This window comes from Piliocolobus tephrosceles, chromosome 1, assembly GCF_002776525.5.
Source record: "Piliocolobus tephrosceles isolate RC106 chromosome 1, ASM277652v3, whole genome shotgun sequence".
NCBI lineage: Eukaryota > Metazoa > Chordata > Mammalia > Primates > Cercopithecidae > Piliocolobus > Piliocolobus tephrosceles.
In genome coordinates, this window is record NC_045434.1 from 145,804,221 (window position 1) to 145,827,004 (window position 22,784).

Here is a 22,784-nt window from a genome sequence, read left to right on the forward strand (position 1 = left end):
TATGCAATATTTCCTATATATGGATTGTGATTCTTTTTTCCCATGGGATGTACAAGCGGCAAGACAGTTTATTCCCATGTGGTGCTGATAGTGGGTCCTGAATATTTCTGAATATATCATTTTTATTGCCTTTTATACTGAATCACTGTGAAAGAAAAAAATACTTTTGTGAAAATTCAAAATCAAAATACGCTAGGGACTTTTAGAATCCACCTCCAGGACATAAAGAAAAACTTCAGAAAACAAATACTTCATCACACACTGGGGCCTATCATGGGGAGGGGGGAGGGGGAAGGGATTGCATTGGGGAGTTATACCTGATATAAATGATGAATTGATGGGTGCTGACGAGTTGATGGGTGCAGCACACCAACATGGCACATGTATACATATGTAACAAACCTGCACGTTATGCACATGTACCCTAGAACTTAAAGTATAATAAAATAAAATAAAATAAAAAAGAAATTTAAACAATTTTACAAGCAAAAAAAAAAAAAAAAAAGAAAGAAAACAAATACTTCTGCTAAGGGATACCAGACACCACTCCCTCTGGGACAGGGCCCCTTCACAGAAAGGGAGACATTGCCAAATATTTATGCTGACACTCAGGGAAAAACTGCAGGTGTTCCATCCGGGTTTAGTAACTCTGAGCCCTGTGCCTGCTGCTTTAGAACTTACCATGTACATAATGGACAAAAGTTGCCCAAGGGTGCTTTGGCCTATAACTGCATGCTGCTTCTGGGATTTGGTTTATGATACTTTCTAATGGTAGATTTCACTAGAAATCTCACCTCTCCTTTGTCCATCAACCATAAGGATTCTTGTTCAGTATATCATGTGTTGGTTTTTTGGGTAAGTTTTTAAGATAGATTTTCTCCTCTTTATACACAATTAAGAATTCCACAAATTAAGATATGTTATTTGAATCTCTTTAATTGCCAGCTTGTCATTTCCTACTTAGGTGAGAGGGAGTTGTCTGTATGGCAAGATAAAGTCCTAGTGTCTTAACATGTTATAAAATCCCCTTCATAATCTGGCCTCTGACTATTCATCCAGCCTCATCTCTCAGCCTCCCAAACTTATACCCTATACTTTATCCATGGTCAGCTTTTTGTAGTTCTTGATAAATTCCATACTTTTCAATTGCCACATATATTAGTATAGTTTTTTTTTTTTTTTCTGTACACAACTTAAGTTTTAGGGAAAAAAAAAGTCTGTCTTCAACCCTAAAACTTTACTTCTCTGATACTTCTCCTAGCTGTTCTTCTGTCTCTTCAGGAAGCTAATCTCTTGATTCTTGAGGAATAGACAGATAGATAGAGAAGACAGTTTAGATATGTAGATAAAAAACAAATAGATACAGTACAAATTATATATATAATATATATTTTATATATTTATCTATTATATATTTTATATATATAATATAATTATACATGATAAAATGGTAGTACCCTTAATTGAGCATCTACTATGTTTCTGAAATTATACTAGGTCTCTTACACACATCGCCTCTGATCTTTACAAGTACAATGCACGTAAATACCTTTATCCCCCACTTCATAGTTGAGACAACTGTTCATTAAAAAGATGAATGATTTGCTCAAATTAACAGCTAGCAACTGGTGACGTCAAGATTCAAACCAGGCTCGCCTAAAAAGCTAATGATCTTTCCATCATACAAGGATATCTTATTCTATACTTATGTTATGTGTCCTTATATATCCTAAATAAGGATCCTGTATTTATTTAGTCATATTTCTGTCTACCCCAATAAGTTATAATACAATGCCTTGAGGAAAATGACAACATACCCCGGCTCTGGAAACTTATTATTTGGCACATATTAGATGTGCAAGAAATGTTGGTGAATCAATATATTAAATGAATGAAATCATCTGCTCCTTTCATTTTCAGGCAAAAAAAAAACAATAGTTATTGCAGTGGATACTGAGATACTTTTAAATTATTGTCAAGAGGCAATATTGTCAAAAGAAAAGATGATTTAGAAACAGGAGAGATGAGATTCTCGTCTCCATCTTGGACAAATTAGTTCCTATTTACCTTCTCAACTGCAAAATGGAGAGAAGAGCCCCTTCCCCACAGATTTATGAAGCTTACTTCTGATAAAATCTATAAAAATCCTCCCTTTATAGGCTTTCAAGTTCTATGTAGATGCTGACGGATGCTGATGCTCAACTACACATGATGATTTTCTTCGATGATCACTTAATACAAAATATTATTAATACTTTTGTGACAAGAAAATATGAGGGCTAAAGAGATTTGAGGTTTTCCACCAATCAATACACATTTATTGGGCAACTGCACCATACAAGATATAGGGTTGAAATTCAATCTCTTCTCCCAAAATAATAAAGTTGATGGCAGCAGAAAGTATAAAGGGGAAAAACTAGAATGTATTTATTATAAAATAATGCAATGCCTTTCTTTCCCATCAGGGTTGAAATTCTACAAGGGCTGGAACTGTATCTGTTTTGGTTGCCACTATGTCATCCCAGTATAATATCTGATATACAGTTGGTACTCAACACTCATTGGTTGAATACACATTCATGGTTGATTATTTAGTAAAATACCACTACGGACATTTGTGGTTTCTAAGATAAAGCACGGTCTGGAAATGGACAGTAAAAACAAAGACAGAACTGAATTTTCTACATATGAAAAGCAACAGAAATTTGCAGATTGAGAACTGACGAATAGAAGAAGAGAAGGCTTGGTGGGAGAAAAAAAGTCCAGGAAAGAGTCAGCAAGCCAGCACCTCAATGGGGTGATCCAAAGACATTTCCTTAGAAAAAAAGAAAACATCTGAATTTCTACCATTTAGTGGTGAAAGTTCTCAAAGCTACGAAAGAACTCAGAGCTACAGTACTCAAACCATTTCATTGCACAAAAAATGTATTTTCACATAGACACACACTTTCCCCAAGAAGTTTGCTTTGCTTTCCTAGTTTTCATTCTTTTTCCTCCACTTCCTCCCCTCTGGAGACTATTCTAGTGAGGCAACCGTGGATGTTAAAGAAACCAGTTTTGACTCAAAGGCAAGTAAACTTTCCCTTTCTGATTCTCTAATCGGGAACATGAGGATAGTAACCTGCCATTTTTCAGAGTGAATGAGGATTGAAAGAAATAAGATGCATAAAAACGTTCAGAACACACCACCCCCACATATGCTACAATGCATAATTATTTTGAGCTAAAAGCACTTAAAAAATAGGAGGTGCAAGATCACTCTGACCTCCATCTGTTTCCTAAAAGCAGGAGGTGAAATTCCCATACGGATTTCATGTGAAACATCCCCTCCCTATAGTAGAAAGAAAGCAACATTCTTGTCATCAAGGACAGGAAGCTGAGACTAAGAGAATTCTGCACTAACCTTCTTAAAATAAGTCTTATCTTCTAGTCTCTCCACATAATTATTTTCTTTTTCACAACTCACTATTCTTTGTCCAGTTCAGTATGTAAGTGTTCAACAATAACTGTGTCTTTGGGTCTTCATTTCCTCATGAACGATCCAGTGCCACCTAAAATTTGTGTTAAATAAATTTTTCTCCCATTCATCTGTCTATGTCAATTCAATTCAAGGTGTGGGTGGGGGGGGAAAGAATAGAGATAAGATTTTCTATCCCCTACATACATTATGCCTCTAGCACATAGTGAGTGCTCAATAAATGTCGATTTTACTCCCTAGTGCCTATTCTCTCTCTAGTCATCCTACATCACTAGGGAAACAATTTGTAAGTACAGAGACTCCACTGAGCAGCAGTAGGAACACACATACACACAGATTCTAACACCCTGCCTTTTACCAAATGCAATAGTACCGAGGTCCAACATTTCCAAACAAAGCATAATACACTTGGTAGACATTCTGAGAGTTTTCAACTACAAAGGGCCATGCTAGTAGCACCTTAAAATACAACCTTTGGGTCTCTTTAGTTTGAAAAATCTTCAAGTAGCTCTTTGATATCAAAGAACATACCTATCTTTGGTAGCTTTAAACTATAACTGCTCAGCCTCCCTGGTGGGAAAAAATAAAGTCTCATAGAGAAAAAGAAAAAGAAAACATCTCAATAAAGGCTTCCAGAGGGAAAAAAAAATGCTCACTGGTTTGCAAAATTTCTTAACAGAGCACTTCCTCTGCACAGCGTGGAGTGGGGCAGCTGCTCAGAAGAAGAAACAAATTACAACAGGAAGAGTCAGGGAAGTATTACAGTGCTCTACCCTGCTCAGCTGTTAACAAGTTAAACATGCTTCTTTCCCATCACAAATTATGGAAATTTGAATTATTTTACTTCTAAAAGTTGAATAAAATGAATAAAATAAATAGAATCTTCCCAGGACCTTTTGCTTTCTTAGAGTGATGGACAAGTGCATTAACTTCACATAAATTATATGCCCAAACACAGCGGCTAACAACATGCTACCACATACCCATCACTCTGCTTCCCTTAAGTGGGTTGAACTTGACCTTCAAAGCCCTTGAAATGCAAAAAAAAAACTTACTCTTTTCTGACATTTATGAGTGTCTTTTCTGCTTGACTGCCTTTTACCGCCCAGAAATAATAGTGAAAGCATTGTAGACGAAACCTGCTATAAACACTGACAAATAACAGGAAAGGCAGACAGTTTTATTCCGGGCAGGTTAAAGCTAATCTAATCAAATCTAATTCTCTCTCTTTCTGCAAGCCTACCACTATGTTCAATTTATTTTTTGATTAGAAATGCACTATGATAGTCCTCTTTGGACTGCAGTTAAACAATAGTGAGGTTTACATTTTCCCTACAAACAATTCTGATAAAACATTTTAAAGGTTTTTTTTTTTTAAATAAAAAAATACTCTCAGACCAAAAAAGAAACTGTTTCCCAGTGCTTTTTAACTCTGAAAATGTATTGATTGTTTCTATTCTAACAAATAATATATACCTAAGAGAAAAGTGTTCTTTGGTCCTGGGTTTCAGAAATTTAATAAAAAGAGCTCTTTGAAAATACTGACTAATGGCAGTAAAGACATGACATTATGTGCATTTAAATACTGAATAGTGGGAACAATGAGACTTGTATCTGAAGAATAGTTAGCAATTCAGTTAGCAAGGTACAAAGAGCTATTTTCTTTTCATTGAACAAATGTATAGTCCCTCGTTAAAAAGAGTGCTTTCTTAGTGAGTGCAAAGGAAGTCTACACGCTGCCCAAATGGTTTTGTATAAATTACCAGTTTGCCTTCCTCCAAAAAGTTTTCATTGACCAGTAAAGAATCCTGTTTCTTACACTCTTTAATTATGATATAAAGCGAATGCATATGTATATGCACACACACACATACACACACCACTTCTACTTATAATGTACCAGTTCTTTCGCAACATCAGTATAGCCTGTTTTAAAGCTTTATATTTAGAAACAGAAGGAATTTCACTGAAGATCTCAGAATAAGAGAGAAAAAAGGCCACCACTTTGCTTTATCTTCTAATTGACAGTGGTGCATAACCCTCACGTAATAGGAAACCTACCACAATATGTTGGGATTCCAACAAGATGTTTAAATGTTTCTTGCATTGTCCTTGTGAATGATATAAAGACTGGCAGTTACAATAAACAGCAAAGGACCCCTGCCTTTGGTATCACTTGGACCTTGGTTCTAATATGAGTTTTTCTATTAACCATTAATGTGGCTATATGGGCTTTTTGGGACTCAGTTTCCTCATGTATAATATCAACAGAGAGAACAAGTGGATTTAATATTTTCTAAAGTTACTTCTAATGCCATATGAAAATTTGTATGGGGCTAAAGATCACATAAGGTGATAGATCAATGCCAGCATAGGGAGAGATGAGGACCCTCATGACATCTACCAAAGCATCTGCATTTTCTGATGCCAGTTCTGTTGATCAAGTCTGCAAAAGATACAACACCATGGCAACAGTATCATTGGCAAAATCAGCATTTGAAAAACTCTCAGTAAGGTAGAAAGATTGGTTAAACAAAATCTTTAAAATTTACCATGGTAAGTAGGATTCAGTTAAAAAGATTAAAAGGAAAACATGACTCCAATAAGAGATGAGTGGAAATGTTTCCTTTATATTACTTAAGAGAAGAAAATCCTGAGGTTTTTGTTGACCAGGAAGCACAAAATGATTGACATGGCAGCTTAAGAAAATAATTAATTTGGGGAACTAGGGATTAATCTGGTACAGAGAAGACTTGAGGAGTGTTTTGAGGCTTAATCACTCCTCCAGTAGTCGCCCCTCAAGAGGGAGTTGACATGTTTATTTTTGTGCAGAAGATAGGACTAGGTCCACCAAGTGGAAGTTCAAGGAGGTAGATTTTGACTTCATATAAACAATAATTTTGGTTTTATATATCAGAAAGTGTTTTTTGAGCATTTAGCATGTTCTGTGCATAACTGACATGTGGGGCTATAGAAAAGGGCACAGAATCGCATTCAAGGATCCCAGGGTCTGGTAATAAACACGCTACAGTGAGAGGAATTGAACACCCCAAATGAATAAGTCATCAAGCAAGGCTCACTGATGACTGCTAAAGGGAAATCTTGTATATATTGGATGACTTGTTAAATCTAACCTCTTTTCAACTTTAATTCCAGGCTACTGGTTCTGGGTGTTGCAAGGCACTTCCTTTAAAAATTGCATCAAGTGAGCCAATCTTACTTACTGGTACTTATACGGCAAGTCAGAAATTCAGCCACAAAGAGAACTTAACTTTTAAAAAGAGGAGTCATGGTTACCAGACGGTTCATTCTTTCTACAAACATTTCATAAGGACATCCTGCTCACTGCTCTGTGAAGGGCTGCCCTGGTGATATTGAAAGCCCACTGGTGTTTCACAAACATTCCTCAGTGCCCAGGTATATCAGTGTATCATTTCCTACTATACTGAAGCTACCATTTCTAACACAATAATTTTAAATTGGGCTCAGAATGTTTTAACATCTCATGAGATGGAACATCAAGAAATGCATATTTTCAATGTTGCTGTAATATTAAGTTCCTGAGAAGGTTCATTGCTCATTTCTGGTTTGGGCAATGTTTTATGACAAGCTACAATTAATACAAATCCCAAGAATTATCTTGGAGAGCTCTCAAAATGGTGCTATAAGATTTCCTCAGTGAGGTTGCTAAGTCTTTTGGCCATAAATCTCCCCCAATACCATGGCTTATTCAATTTAAGGCTGCAAGCCCAAGAGAGATTAATGAGATGAGTTGTCCACCAGTCAAGGAAAGAACACAAGATCTATCCTATCTTATTTCATCTTCTGGTTTAATCATTATAAGTGTTATGTAATGTGACATTCACACATTACTGGAGATGTTCAAAGAACAAATTGCATATCACTAATCAGCAGATCATTTTTCATTTTCTTGCAGAATGTAAAATTAATCATGCCCTCCCTTTTTTTATTAAATTCTTAAAAAAACAAGTTATATTAAATAACAAATTGAACATAGGAACAATAAGCATTTTCTTCTTTTGCAATTTCAGTGCTTTTCTCAACACTAACCAATCCCAGCAGTGTTAGAAAAGCGGCTTAAGGAGCTGCTACTTATTTTGTTTCGGTTCGTTAGATCTCTGACAAGCAGCCTGCTCTTTTGGGATCTAAAATGTTCTTTTCCCACTTGATTCTTTCATGTCTGTTATTCCTCTTTAACTTGGTGATTGTAACATACTTGGATGCGATTTCCAATCTGCTAATTGGGTCCTGGGGAGTGTCCCGGCTGGGCTGGGGCAACGAGGCCACATTGAATTGGCCAGGCCCCATGCTCTCTGCCAGGAGGTGCTCCTGCTCCAGCAGGAATCCCTCTGACAGAAGAGCTGCAGGATGCCCCCTCGGCTGGTGTGGCTGATGGAGGTGGGCACCCTGCCTGCAGGCACTGCAGCCTCAATCAGCCCGCCCCTCCAACGTGCTGGGGATTTTAATTAAGAAACCCTTTCGATATGCCATTGTAAAATATTGAAGAAGGCCCATCAAAAAGAAGCTCAGATTCTCTGAAATTTAAACATTTAGTAGGCCCCAGGAACCACTTTATTTTAAAGTTATGTCGGTCACTTAGAACATCCATCTCTTCCTTTCCTGCTCAAAACAAGCTGGTCTCAAAGGTTATTCTTCTCCATCTCCTTTAGTACCTACTTCCTTAATAATTCAAGTGTTACTTCCTCCTGACATTTCTCAGTCGGACCTTTCAAATGTAGCTGCAGTTAGACAACACAGTGCTGCTTTGGCTCAACAGCTTGCTCGGTAAATAGGTCGGGACAGGTATGTGTGGATCCCCTCCTCCCCTGTTTTATTCACACACCGCTGTCCACCTCCTGGAAGCTGCCTTCTTTCAGGGACACACAGCAGCTGATCCATCATCTACAGTGAGAAGAGGAGGAAATTTAGGGCCACCCTGGGGATGTTACTGATAGGAAATCAGTTGCCAAATGCAAATGTCCCTGTATGGGATAATGGTGGGACGTAGCTATGGAATGAGGGAAGAAAATCCATCAAACCTGGATTTGAAACAAAAAAGACCTAGCTTCTGGTCCTGGACATGCTATTCACTGCCTATGTCACCTCTCTGGGCCTCAGTCTCCTTGCTATAAAGATAATATCTGCCTCAATGAGCAGCTGTAGACACGTACCCACATACCCAAAGAGGCAGCATTCGCAGCTGTGGTTAAAAAAATCAAAACGGAAACAATATCAGTATTTACCAGAAGGTAAGATGGCTAAATAATAATGAGGTATTTATTCCATGGGCATGCAATCATTGAAAGGAGTGAGGTAGATCTGAATGTTTTATTATGGAACCATCTCCAAGACATATTATGTTTTTTAAAAAAAGCTTGAAGTAGAAAATTACATATAGTTTGATATCTTTAGTGTTAAAGGATCTACACAGCAATAGTGTACTTTTTTAAGTAGGTTTATCTGAGTGTAAATGAATAGAAACAAGTGCTGGACATACAGAGTGCTAACAGGGGTTAATCCTGTGGAGGGAGCAGGGAACTGGAACCAGATGTGGCTCATGAGGCATTTTTACTTTTATCAGTAATACTTCAATTTCTTATAAAAGAATGCATTTCTTTACTACATGTGTAACTACAAATTATTTCAAAAGAGAAAGAGTGCTCGTGAGATAATGAGTGTGAAACTACTCTGAAAAACAGAAAATGCTGGGTAGATGTGAACTTTTACTATTCACTCTGCCCAGATCACACCACATCTATCCCACCCATTTTCACCTCAGGCAATGCAGGCAAAGCAACTCATTCCCTCCTCCTTCTGTTCCTTCCACGACTAGCTTCAAGAACCCTGTGGAAGGGGGGTTGGGCTTCCATTGGTTCCCTACCTGTGCACATGACCAATCAGTGAATGTGAAGGCATTAAGGCGGAGCCTACATCGGGCCTTAGGTAAAAGCCAGTTGATTAAACCCTCTATTGGCTATGGGCCTCCAAGTACAACACGTAAACCTCTTTTGGGATTCTTTCTATCAATGCTTCATTGGGTCCAACTTGATGGGGTTGGTGCAACCCAGGGTTTCTGGACTACTTTTTTCCCCCTCCACCGATCCTTCTTACCCCTTAGCCCTGCAAGAAGCCTCGCTAAGCAAATGATTTCCCTAATGAAACTATTCCTGAATTTAAACTTTTTGCCCCCTTGAGGGTGCTATCACCCCTGCTGGGAACCCATGATTTAAGCTAACTATTCCATACTATGTGCCAGGTGCTTCTTAAAGCATGGTGCCTGAATTAATATATTTAATCTTTAAAAACATGAAAAATTGGAAGCACAGAAAAGTTAAGTACATACCATAAGTTGCCCAGCAATAAGTGCCAGGGCCAGGATCAGAACCCAGATGGTCTGACTTCCGTCTATGCTCACGACCACTGCCCTATGCTATCTCTCAGAGAAAATGCGCCCAAAAATGCTTGAGAAAAACATCTTGCCTCACAGACAGAGATCAATAGAGTTTATCCCACATGAAACTGTCACCTTTCCGTGGTGTTTATAGCAAATAGAGGTTGAGATTAAAGGTAACACACCAAAGTGTAAGTAACATAAGGTCCTATAAACATAGGTTTCAGGAACACAAGTAGGAGGAAAGAACAAATCTGCTTTTATTGGAGTTTATGGCACTTAGAGATACAGCTTCTTCTTAGACAAAATGAGAATATACAATGGCATGAGACGTACTTTGGAGGGCGGAGTGTGGTTCTACATGACACACACAGTAATCAGATTTTTGAGTCCCACACTTTCATATATGAAATGAGCAAAGCACAACGTGTTCATTTTTCTGCTCTCTATAGTGGAGCATGGGTCGGTAGGCATCTTTTCAGCCTCTCATCCAGGACTCCCAAAATAGAGCTCTCCCCTCTGACTCTGACCATCACCGGTGTTTTACATTCACAGAGTCCTGCTCCCATCTCTGCACACAGCATGTTCTTCTCTCCATTCATCCAAGTGTAATTTTTTTTTTTTTTTTTTTTTTTTAGAATAAAATTGAATCTTATCCCCAAACTCAGACAAGCACACATCCTGCCCCCTTCTCGGAGACACATACCATTCAGTCAGACCTGTTTTCTTCCTCATCTGAGCTTCCACAGCAGTTACTGCTTGCACCACCCATCTGAACTTCTCTGCAATAAGAGTTGACTTGACAATTATGTGTGCCATTCCCTCCCTTATACCACAAGTTCCATGGGTGGTGAGGACTGTTTAGAACTTATACTTCTAGTTGCTTTGTCCAGGGCCCAGCACACAGTGTGATGCCTGCAGGGATGAGGAGACTAGTGTCTGATGTAGTTTGCTGCCTAGAATGTGTTGTGTTAAAACATCCATATCAAGGTAGTGGGGGTGACATTGTTTTTTTCACTCTGCAGGAAAAAAATTGGACCCCTGGCCTTACAAGCACATCATTACTGGATATAAGGTTGGAGAAGATACAATAATCATTTCAGCGTCAAGCTTCGGCTGTGATTTTACCTTTCTCCCAAAGCTTCTAGACAACAGTCATACCTTAGACCCACAGGCTCCAAAGGTAGCCAATTAAAATCCTGGTAAGCAGAAGAGTCTGGCCTCTTAGTCAAATAATGAATCAGTATCTCAAAGATGAGTGGGAGATGTGACCTCCCATGCCACTTCTCAGTTGGACAGTGAATTGTAGGTAATAGGCACATGGCTTCCAAGGCAGGCTGATTGCTAAACCCCTCTGCTGCTTACAAACTCTAGGACCTTGGACAAAGGTACTTAACAACTTCGCGCCTCCATTTCTTTATCTGTAAAATGGGATTAAAGCTGTATTCTCACCCCAAATTAAATGTGGCACACTTAGAAGAGTGTTGCTAACTCTACTATTGTTTGCAAAGGTGCATATAATCAAGAAAGAAGAAACTGGCAGATGCTCTGGATAATGTGAAGAACAAACCCGCCCAATTGACTAACTTTTAACGATGCTCAGAGTCTGGGGTATCAATATGCACATTTCTCACATGACAGTCATAAAGCAGGCTGGCTTTTATAATGCCTGCGATTTGGGCTAGAGATGACAGAATCATTCTTTAATTAACCTGCTGCTACCAGAGGATCCTATATAAACCACAGTACTCATCTTTTAAACAGATGAGCTTTTCACACCTACTAAAATGAATCCAAAGTAATTGCTGTTATCTTGGGGGTTGGGGAGAGGCTTCAGTTTACTGTGACCAAATAACTCCATTTCTGAGGGGTTTTGTGCACCATCCCACACTCAGCTGGTGCCAATAAATGCAACAACAACAAAAAATGAAAACCTACAACTGACAAAATGCAAACTTAAAAATAACTTCAACTGCCCTTTTTCTCTTAGTTAAACAAATTATCGCAATAATGATGTTGGGCAGCAATTATGACCAAATTCACAAACAGACACACGCTATAATCATTTGTGCAAAATGAGAAATCGCTTCACCTAAAAATGCTTTTCATGACTAAGGACATGTAAACACAGGTTCTCTTCAAGACTGTTTTCCCAAGTTCTCACTGACTACTGCTTATCCAACCTTGAATGAAGGGAAGGCTGAGTTAGTTCTAGTTTTAAAACTTCTTTCTTTTTAAAAAAGTTATTATCGATTTATTCTAACAACCATCTCTGGCAAGATCAGAAGACCAGAATTCAGAGCAGATTGAAGAACATACACCTTTTGGTATAAATTATTTCATTTCACTGTGACTTCTTGTAGGACATTTTAAATGGTGTGTGTCTTATTGGGTCTTATATAGATCATCTCTCTCCAATTTTCCAGGGACAATACAGGTGAAAAGGAACTCTGTGACCTTCAATTAAGCGACAAGGTCTTCAGGCTTCAATTGTCCCACTTTCCCGGTGCACTCACAATCAAAGCAGCTGTCCTAGGTCTAGAGCAAAGGCACTTCCTACCTCAAACCAATCTTCACAATTCCCAGCTGGTTCGGCTGAGGCATGGCCAGGAGGGAGGCCAGTGGCTTCATATCAACAAGTGAGGCACTTTGTGAATAAAAGCAGCAAGTCATGGCATCTCATTCCACCCACAAAGGGGAGGAATGTTGCCCAAGATCGAGGGCAGGGATTGGCATCAAACCTCCCTCTTGAGACTCTCATGTATCCAGGAGCATGGAAAAATAAAGGCCAGGAGGAGGCCTACTCTCTGGCATTTATAGGAGACTGGCGTCTGGTGTAGTTTGCTGTTTAGAATGTGTCTGTGTTAAAACATCTCTGTGGAGGTAGTGGGGGAGCCACTGTTTTGTTCACTCTGCAGGAAAAAATTGGACCATTGGCCTTACAAACACATCATTACTGGGTATAAGGTTAGAGAAGATACAATAATCATTTCAGCTCCAAGCTTCCACTGTGATTTTACACTGATTTTACCTTTCTCCCAAAGCTTCTAGACAATAGTCATAGCTTAGGCCCACAGGCTCCAAAGGTAGCCAATTAAAATCCTGGTAAACAGAAGCATCTGCCCTCTTCTCTCTTACTGTTTCCTCTGTGGCTAGAAATAAAGAGTGGATGGAAAGGCCTGTTACTCTTCAGACATACTTGATCCTGGGAGGCTGAAACAAGTACGACCAAACTGATGACTGCCTCCTTCCAGTAGAATGTTCCCTGTGATATCTTAGCTTATGGCTGTCTGTCTAGTTCTGTATGTCTTTCCTGTCTCTCCATCTGTCTCATTCTCTCTGCCTTCCTGTATGTCAGGATGTTGGTGGGGCGGGGCGGGAAGGGGGAGGTGGTGCAGTGGGGTGTGCCTGCCTTCTTCCTCTTTGTGTGTGTGCGTGTGTGTCTGTTTTCATCTCCCTCTGTCTCTCTGTCCCTGTTTCTCACTCTGCATGTATCTTCCTGCATCTGTTTCTCGCTGTTCTGTCTCTGTTCCTCTCTGCCAATCTCTCTGCATCTATCTATAAGGAGGCTGTCATTCTGTGTCTCTCTCATGGTCATTCAATGTGTCAGAGCTGCACGATGACTTTTTTGGCCCTAGTCACTTCCGCCCTCATGAGCACCTTCCTCTATAGAAAAAAAATATGAAAACATATTTTAGGACTACACTGGCATAAGGCAAGTTTATATAATCTATGCTGAATTCACTAATAAATATTCATTATTTTTATTAGATTCATTTTTTATTGATTTTTAAAAAGATTAAAACATCTTTGTGGAGCCCTAAAACTGTTATGGTCCCAAGGCACCATACCTATGGTGCCTAATGGGTAAGTCACATTACACACACACACACACACACACACACACACACACACACACAATCCTCCCGACCAGGGGCCTGGCCTACTGTTGTCTCAGATTAGAAGACTGTAGGTTAGGTCATCTTATCCACTTCTGCTCTAGACTCTGGGGCTCATGTTATTTTTTTCACACATTCTTTTACTTCTCACAGATTAGGTTGGTAACCCCTGTCTCTTTCTTATATTGGAATGCAAAGATCTAAGCTTCTGGTTAGAGCTTCAGGATGGAAATAAATTAAGAGTGTGTTCTCACAGGCTTTAGGTCTAGGTTAGACACAAGGAATTCTCTCTGTTGTCTGTTCTAGTCCACTAAACATCTGCCTCAGGATGCAGCTGAGCTCCAGGAAGGGCTCAGATCTTCCTTTCCTTGCCTCATTTCCTGCCTCTCTTAAGATGAGAGCTGGCTGGGTGAAGGCAGCAGGATTGTGTGGCCATTCATCTCCCTATCCAGAAACACCTACCCACACCCCATTGTGACATGACTTACACCCACTATCATTTCTCTGGATGCCTTGGTATCAAGGCATCTGGATGCCTATGTAATCAAGCTTGATTTGTCTGCTTGGGAGACTGAAGGACAATGGCATAATGTGTAAAGCAAGTTCAACTCGATTTGATCACCTTTGCTTGTGGAGACTAAGAAACCTTATAGGGAATCCTTAACAATAGTTTGCCTCCAAACCTAATGATCATGCACACTCTTGCCTCAGGAGATCATTTCAGGTTTGATATTTGGCTGTTTAACTCATTTCTATAATAGTCCTAATTAAAAAGTCTCTTGCAAAAAAAATCCTCAAGCACTTTGCTATCTCCCTGGGAAACAGAATAAAATAAAATTGATTTTCTTCTTTATCAGCAAAACTTGTCAATTGAAGGCACAAATCCCAGGAAGCCAGTACATAAAATTTATCTTAATGTTGCTAATTGGACCTCAAAATACCCTTTTTTGTTTGTTCAAGTTTTGGAAAACAACTAAATTCCACCTGTTTGTTCATACTTTCCTATCTATTTTTCCAGACCCCAGTAGAATAGAAAATATGTCCAATGTGCACCTCATAAACATTTTCTTACTTTTAGAAGAGCTATTTGACTGTTTCTGGCTTCAAACTTTCCTTTTTGTCAGTTTTTGCTTACAATGATGTACTTACTCTTCCTATTTTCTTTTATTTGCTAGTGGACTTCCCTCTCTGATCCTTCTGTGTTATCAACATACATTTACCTTCTAATTTCCTTCTGGTGTCAGAGATCTGTGAGCAATTCGCTTTATTTAACACCGGGGAAAAAAATTAAACTTATAAATCTAATAGTAGTAATATTTTAAAGCATAAATTTCTGTTCTTTCAACATCCTATGCATTTCTAACTCGGTTCTCCGGCATTTCCATTGGTTTGATCCAATCCCAAGATTCTCATCTTCCAACAAGCCAGGGCACAAAATAGATGAATGACAAAGAGATCAGGTTCCCAATAACATAATCATAAAGGTTCCCTTATACATGGTCACATGATGTCAGTAAGTTAGGTTCAACATGTGAAATTTCCAAACAATTTGAATCACAAAATCTGAAGGAAAAAACACCAAGCATGTGAGATACATGATCACATTCATTCACAGAGGTTCACCTTGAGGGGCACAGACAAAACAATAGCAGTGAAAACACTAAGGTTGATGCCTGTATTTCTATTTCACTCTCCATCCCACTCCAGAATTACTGAAGAAATAGGAAACTTAGGAAAAATGGAGCATTGTTGCATAGGAAAGTAATCTGATTATTTAAAGTCATGACAAGATGAATAGTATTAACATTTCAAAACAAAACTTAGGCAAGAGATCAAAAGGGGCAAGACGTGGAGAAGCACAGTTTTACCAAAGAGGCCAGATTTTCTTTATATTCCTTATTTCCAAGTGATAAGGTAGGTCCTGACCCCTCATGCCTTCCTCCAAGTTAATGAGACAAAAAACACAGGTTGGCTCTTGAGGGTCCTGCTCATGTATATATAACACTTACGGTGAGCTCTAGACCAGAGCACCTGAATGTGTTTAAGTTTGTTTAAATATAAAGATTCTATTATAACACAGAAAAAAAGAAAAATCATTATCAATTCAGGTAACAAAGTAGTATATTGAAGCTCAATGTGAGCTTTTTTTTATTAAAGAAAACGTTTCTTCTTTTAAAGAAAAAAAGCAAATTTTCAATATTCTGTAACATCAACAAATAATAATATAAAAGCAAACAAATAAACAAACAAAACAAAACTAGTACCTAGCTCAGTGGTTTTACCATTATCCCAGAGCACTCTTGGGTACTGTGGAAGGTCAGAGGTCACTGAGGGATAGGGGCATTCAGGGGAAGGAGGCAACCCATGGAGGAAAGTATCATTTTTTTTTTTTTTTTTAATTTGTGAGACAGAGTCTAGCTCTGTCGCCCAGGCATGATCTTGATCTCAGCCTACTGCAAACTCCACCTCCTGGGTTCAAGCAATTCTCCTGCCCAGCCTCCCAAGTACCTGGGATTACAGGTGTGTGCCACCATGCCCAACTAATTTTTTTTTTTTTTTAGTAGAGATGGGGTGTCACCATGTTGGCCAGGCTGGTCTGGAACTCCTGACCTCAAATGATCCATCTGCCTTGGCCTCCCAAAGTGCTGGGATTACAAGTGTAAGCCACCACATCTGGCCGGGGAAGTACACTTCTATGGGTTTTATACAGTGGGTTCTCCATAAGACATTGTTACAAGAATATTTCTAGTACTCTAAAAAATTAGTTTGAACTTATAGGCGATTCCTCTAATTTAAGAAAAATCACAATAAAGCTGATCCGTGAGAAACAGTAATTAGTGCCATTTTAAATAACTTTGTTCATTGTTCAAGTGGCACTGCTGCACTGTCGATAAAACTAAAACTGGAAACTACCTAAATAATCAAGTATTGACATATACTGAGTATTGAGTTTTAGGCAATATTAATAATGACACTATGGTTTTAAATGTGTTGACATGGGGAGATGTTCATAATAAACTTGAAGGATTTAAAACATATCATGAAAGATTACGTATAGTATAATTGCATTTGTAATGTGTATGCATTTATCACACATATAAAATCATATATATGTCACATAAATACACACACACGCATGGATATGAATATGTGTCCCTAAGTCTCTTTTTTCTTCCTCCATTCCCTCTCACCTGAAATTCCTCACAAAAGCTTAATATAACCAGTCTCTCAAAGTAGGACAAAGGGAAGAAAAAGGACTAAACAGGTGAAACCAGAACCCTTCAGCAAGCAGAAGGAGAAAAAATAAGGAACACATATAATTCTTGTCTCCTCATAAAAGACAACTAACTATAAACTGTTTCTAATCATTTTGGGTGACTTGGGGGCATTGATTTAGGAATTTTAAAAGTCTATTTTTCATGCATCCCACCTTCTCCATTTGTCTTTTCCATGACAAGCTGAAGTAATTTCCACTTCTCTGGTATCATCAGTTGAGCTAACATGCATAGAAGTGCCCACTACAGCACCCAGCACCTGGTATGAACTCAACAGATGTTTCCTTCCTCCCTTACTGCCAATTTGGTCTAAAAATGTGTTAATGATCTTAAGTAATAATGAATCCAGGCCACATGAATTCATGTTGTCTTGAAAATTCCTCAATAGGCAGCATAATTGAGTAGCAAAGTGAAGTTTGAGACCTTCCCAAGGACCAGACATTTGAAAATGAGAACAAGATGCTGAATAGGCCCAAGCCACAGCCAGTTTGTAGTCATTATTCTCTGGACCTGGCTCCAGCATTCTGATTAAACAGAAGGGTGCTGTCTGTTGGCCAGGTTTCATTTTCCGACACACTTCCCAGTGATCTTGGCCCCACTTGAGTCCCCATCTGTGTGCCTTTCAACACTGTGCATGCTCTGTGCAGATGAGGAGCGCAGGCACACTGCTGGACGAGCTACCCACACACTCCCCAGCAGGCTGCAGGCATCTCTGGCCAGTTCCCTGCTGAAAAGCACTGGGGCTGCAATCCAATGGTTCTCTCAGGGTGGAACCAAATGAGAATATATTTTATGACATTCATTCACCTCTTTACTACATTAATACAGAAAATGAACTCATAATTAAGTGTGCATTTGTTTAATGTTATCTTTTCCTAAGGCCTTAAGAGAGAAAATTTGCAAACTAAGAAAAAAATCTATATCGATTTCAAGGCAATATCTCAGGGCAATAATATCTTCAGTTAAAAGGGAAAAATGCTTGAATTAAGGTGTCTGCACAAAAATATCAGTTAGTGGCTCTGCTACTTACTATCCATGAGACTTTAAATAAGTTATTAAACCTCTCTGTGCTTCAGCTTACCAATCTGCAAAATGAGACAGTAATAGTAATTACTCAAAGGGTTATGATGATATTAAAGAGTTAAATTTATAAAGTGCTTAGAACAGTGCATGGCATAAAGTGAGCATAATATAAATGTTTGATAAATAAATGCATAGTTGGGTGGAGGGAAGCAAGGCAATATTCAGTGAGCATCTACTCTATTTTAGGAGATTTCATGTATTATCTCATTTGCCTCTATGATCAATTTGTAAATGAGTATTATTTATTGACCTCATTTTACAGAAAAGGTTCAAGTGGAATAAAGTGACTTGCCCAAGTTTGCATGCTAGTAAATGACTAATCTGAGATTTGTAAAGAAGTCTGAGTCCAAATCTTTGTAGCATACCATGCATATAACATTATTTAATTCTAAATTCTATGCCCATTATTTCATTTAATTCTTACAAGAATCCTTTCTGATAAGTATGTAGCACCAGACCTTGTCTCTACCCATATAGTGCATTCAACTCAACTCAATCTTCTGTCTCTGGTGGCAGTCACAGGTATGTGTAACAGAAGGTCACAGTGCTCACCCCAGCTGAAACAGGTATGAATTTAGCTTCCCTAGTGGCACATTAGGTATTCATTTACCAAAAATGGTAAATGCTGAAAGTACTATGCAAGAAATATAATCTATCTACCCGAACTGGAAAGGACTAGTAGTTAGTTCTAGGAAGAAAAGAGAGACATTGGAGAGTAACAGTGGCCAGAATTTCCGTACTCATATTTTTGAGAATATACCCGAAATGTACTCAAACAAAAAGTAAGCAGTAACAACTGATGAACTAAAATAAATAGGATTTCTGAAACTGTCTCTAACTTTCCACTGAGGCAATCACTAATTCAGAACATAGCAAAGGGTGGAGTAGAGAAAGGGGCGACTGGAAAAGAGGACAGAATAGGGAGAATGAAGTGAAGCGGAGAAAGAAGCAAGAGAGAAACGGCGAAGGAGAAGTGGAGGGAGAAGGGAAGAACAAATAAGAGAACGAAAAATGAGAAAAGGAGCAAGGACAAAAGAGAAAGGGCAAGATGAGAGAAAAGGAAGAGAACACAGGAGAGAGAACCAATGTTTAGCAAGCACCCCACTTTCTCTAGAACTCTTTATGATAGGAAAACACACAGAACTCCTCCAGTCGACTAACCTCTATCTGTGCGCTGTTTCTCAAGTTGCTTCTAAAAAGACGATCTCTACTAAGTTTTGTGAACTTTCTTCCTAATTCTTCATATTTCTTTTCTGAATTCTGAGGAGATTCCAGTAAGGCTCCTGAGGTCCCGTGTGCCTGGTACAGGAGTCACGGTTGTGCTCTGGCTCTAAAACCTGAGGATCCCTCCTGAGGAACTGGCCACCATGGACGCCACTTCCGCCTCCGGCAGCTGCTGGCAGACATGACTTCAGGCACTGCAGCTCTGAACTAGCTCAAGTGCTGCACTCACTTGATTATGGCCACTACTGCCTCTGACAAGCCATCAAGAATACTAATCATCCTTTCCCACAAAGGCTCCTCTTTCCCGTTTCTTCTGTAACAACATTCCCCCCACCCCCGAAACTCTGGAGGCCTGTTGGCTAGCGCAGGTTGATTGATAACAACTGTGTCTTTCAGCAAACGATTCCACCCCTGAGGATCACAGATGGCGAATGACTTGCGGTAATTTTCTTACCAAAGACCACAGGGTTCAGGCATCTAAGCCATATTCAGCAGAGAATCTTTTCCAGTCAGATCCACAGAGGAGGCTTTTCGCAGCCATAAGCTTTCACTTGAGTTGTTATCAGAGTTTTCCATCACTGACTGTTTAAGAAAATATTAAAATGACTCCACATAGACTGCTGCTCTCAATTTCAGTTCCCCTGCCTGGTTGTGTGTGCTCAAATGCAGTCTAGGGGAAGCATGTTGGTGCTGTCTCCTCAGGTGTGCAAAATCTCCCTGGGAGCCAAGGGGCCTCCTCAGTTAGCAACAGTGACAAGAAGAGATGGATAAAGTTGTATCAAATGTCTGCTGACCTTAGTGAGGGGAGACAGAGCCATATCATTGTCTACAGAAAGGATTATCCATTCTGGTCATTGTACTCAAATGCTTAGAAAATTCTGAACATTCTTCTTGCCTGAGGGAAAGTACTATGCGATGAACAGAACCATTTTGTTGTGAAATCCACCTGATTTTAAATCCTGACTTTACCATAAACACATTAGCTCTGTGACTTTGAGCAAATTACTTGACTTTCCTAAACCTTAGTTTCCCTTATCATGAAAATAGGACAAAAAACACCTAACTTGGAACGTTGTGGTGAGGATCAAATAAGATTATGTAGATGTGGCAGGCAAATTTACTAAAATTACTTTTAAATTGCAACATTTTCTGTTTATTTTTCTTTTCTTCTCCATTCAAGCAGATAGACAAAATCTCGTTCATTCTCTGCATCAGGGATTTGGTTTCCTCAAAAAGTAGAGGTAACCAGATATCAAAGGCTCTTCGTGACTTATGTAAACACCGAAGTCCATTAAAAAAAAGAATGCCTAGCAATAGTGAGAGTACATGATACTGAAAGATACCATTTATTACAGCAACGAAAGACACTGATGATCTAAATAAGTAGATTTGGATAGAAATATAGATAGAAAGACTCAACATTATAATGTTACAAAGATATCAACTCTTCCCCAAAACTATAAATTTAATGAAATTTAATAAAGATATTAAAAATTTCCAAGCCAGTTATAAAATTTCTGTAGAAATGCAAAAGGCCAAGAATGACCAAGACATTCCTGAAGAATAAGGTCTAGGGGTGAGAATGTGGGAGGAGACTTGTGTAACCAGACTTAAAGCTTATTGTAAAGGTATAGAAGCTAGTGGCAGTATGGTACTGACTCAAAGACAATAGACCAAAGGCACACCACAGACAGCCCAGAAATAAATCCAGGCATATGGGGAAATTTGGTAGATGACAGAGATATTATTACACATTATTGGGAAAGGTAAATGATGCTGATACAATTAATAGCCACATTAAAACACAGATGAAATAAGACTCCTCCTTCATGTTAAGTTAAAGACATATATGTGTATATATGTGTATACACAGGTATATATGTAGAAATATTTGTGCATATATATATATATATATATAAAAACATATACATGTATGTCTTTAACTGACCTGTTAGGAAGGAAGGGGTCTTATCCATCTATTTTTTTGAATATAGAAATTAATTGTTTCCACTTATCTTTTCCCAATGATCTGAAATGTCATCTACCAAATTTACATATATGCATGGATTCATTTCTGGGCTTTCCATTGTGTCTCATTGGTTTGTCTGTCTTTGTGTCAGTACCACACTGCCCAAATATATCAGTACCACATTGCCCAAATATATAAGCCCATATGTAAATACATACACACACACATGCATACTCAAATATATATGAAGTTGGAGTAGAAAATAATTTTAAAAATAAGACACCAAAATAGCAACCATAAGGAATAGTTTGATAATTTGGCCACCTTATTTTTTTTAGTTGATTAAAATAATTTATTCCAAAAAGTGAAAATGTACATTGCAAATTGGGAGAAGATATTGCAACATGTATAACTGATACTGGATTAATAAGCAGAACATACAAGAACTTCTACAAATCCATTAAGAAGGGGAAAACAACACAAAATCAAAACGGGTAAAAATCATAAATAGACATTTCACAAAAGATGAAATAAAAATATCAATTAAAAATGCAAATATTCTCAGCCAAACTGATTTGCCAAAAAGGTAAATTGAACTGTAAAGCATAAATTCATACATACCAATTTGACAACTTTTAAAAATGCTGAAAAAAACAAGTGTTGGCAAAGATGTGGAAAAACAGAACTTCTTGTATTCTACTTATATGGAAAATATTATTTTGGAAAATAATTTTGCATTATATAGTAACATTAAAGACTGCTCATGGTTTCATTCGTCAATGCCATTCTTAAGTATGTATGTACATTTGGGCACCCCTTCCATGCAGACACAACAATGTATAAGAGAAGACTGGCAGCATTATTCCTAACACTGCCGAACTAGAGCGGACTTAACAGTTCACCAACAACACATAGATAAGTGAACTGTGGTTTAATCACACAATGGATACTATATCACAGTACAAATTAAGAAATAGATTCATCCACCAGCATGGACAAATCTCAGAAATCATGTGGAATCAAAAAGGCAAGTGGCAGAAGAAATACACATAAATGATATCATTAATGCAAATCTAAAATCATGCAACACTAAAAAATATACTGTTTAGGATTGTATACATAAAGGGTAAAATTATACAGGAAAGCAAGATATTGATAAACACAAATAAACCTTACCCCTGTCCGGGGATATAGGAGGCATGGCTAAGGAAGTTTAAAAGGGGGCTATGAAATCGCATTATATTTTTATTTATATATCTTACATGTTTTATATATATATATATTACATATATAAAATATTTCAGAATAATTTTAATTTACTTATGTGATGCAATGAAGGTCAATAAGATGTTAGTAGAAGTTTGATGGAAGTTATTACGAGAGAAGGATTGTTTAACATTCTGAAAAGTTATCCAAAGCCATTGTGTCTCTCTACTGGAAGATG

The 22,784-nt window shown here is 38.3% G+C and overlaps 1 protein-coding gene across 11 annotated transcripts in view; it reads right to left on the reverse strand.

Annotated features, from left to right (window-relative positions):
- Positions 1 to 22,784, reverse strand: part of ST6GALNAC3 (ST6 N-acetylgalactosaminide alpha-2,6-sialyltransferase 3) — a 566,662-nt gene that overhangs the window by 335,541 nt on the left and 208,337 nt on the right. For 2 of the 11 annotated variants that reach the window (XM_023209264.1, XM_023209254.1), the window contains exon 1: positions 4,534 to 4,614. The exons of the other annotated variants lie outside the window; for them this stretch is intronic. In XM_023209264.1, the coding sequence (XP_023065032.1) occupies positions 4,534 to 4,605 (72 nt within the window). In that variant the 5' untranslated portion in view covers positions 4,606 to 4,614. Of the gene's footprint in view, positions 1 to 4,533; positions 4,615 to 22,784 lie in introns of those variants that run through there. 11 annotated transcript variants of the gene reach the window in all.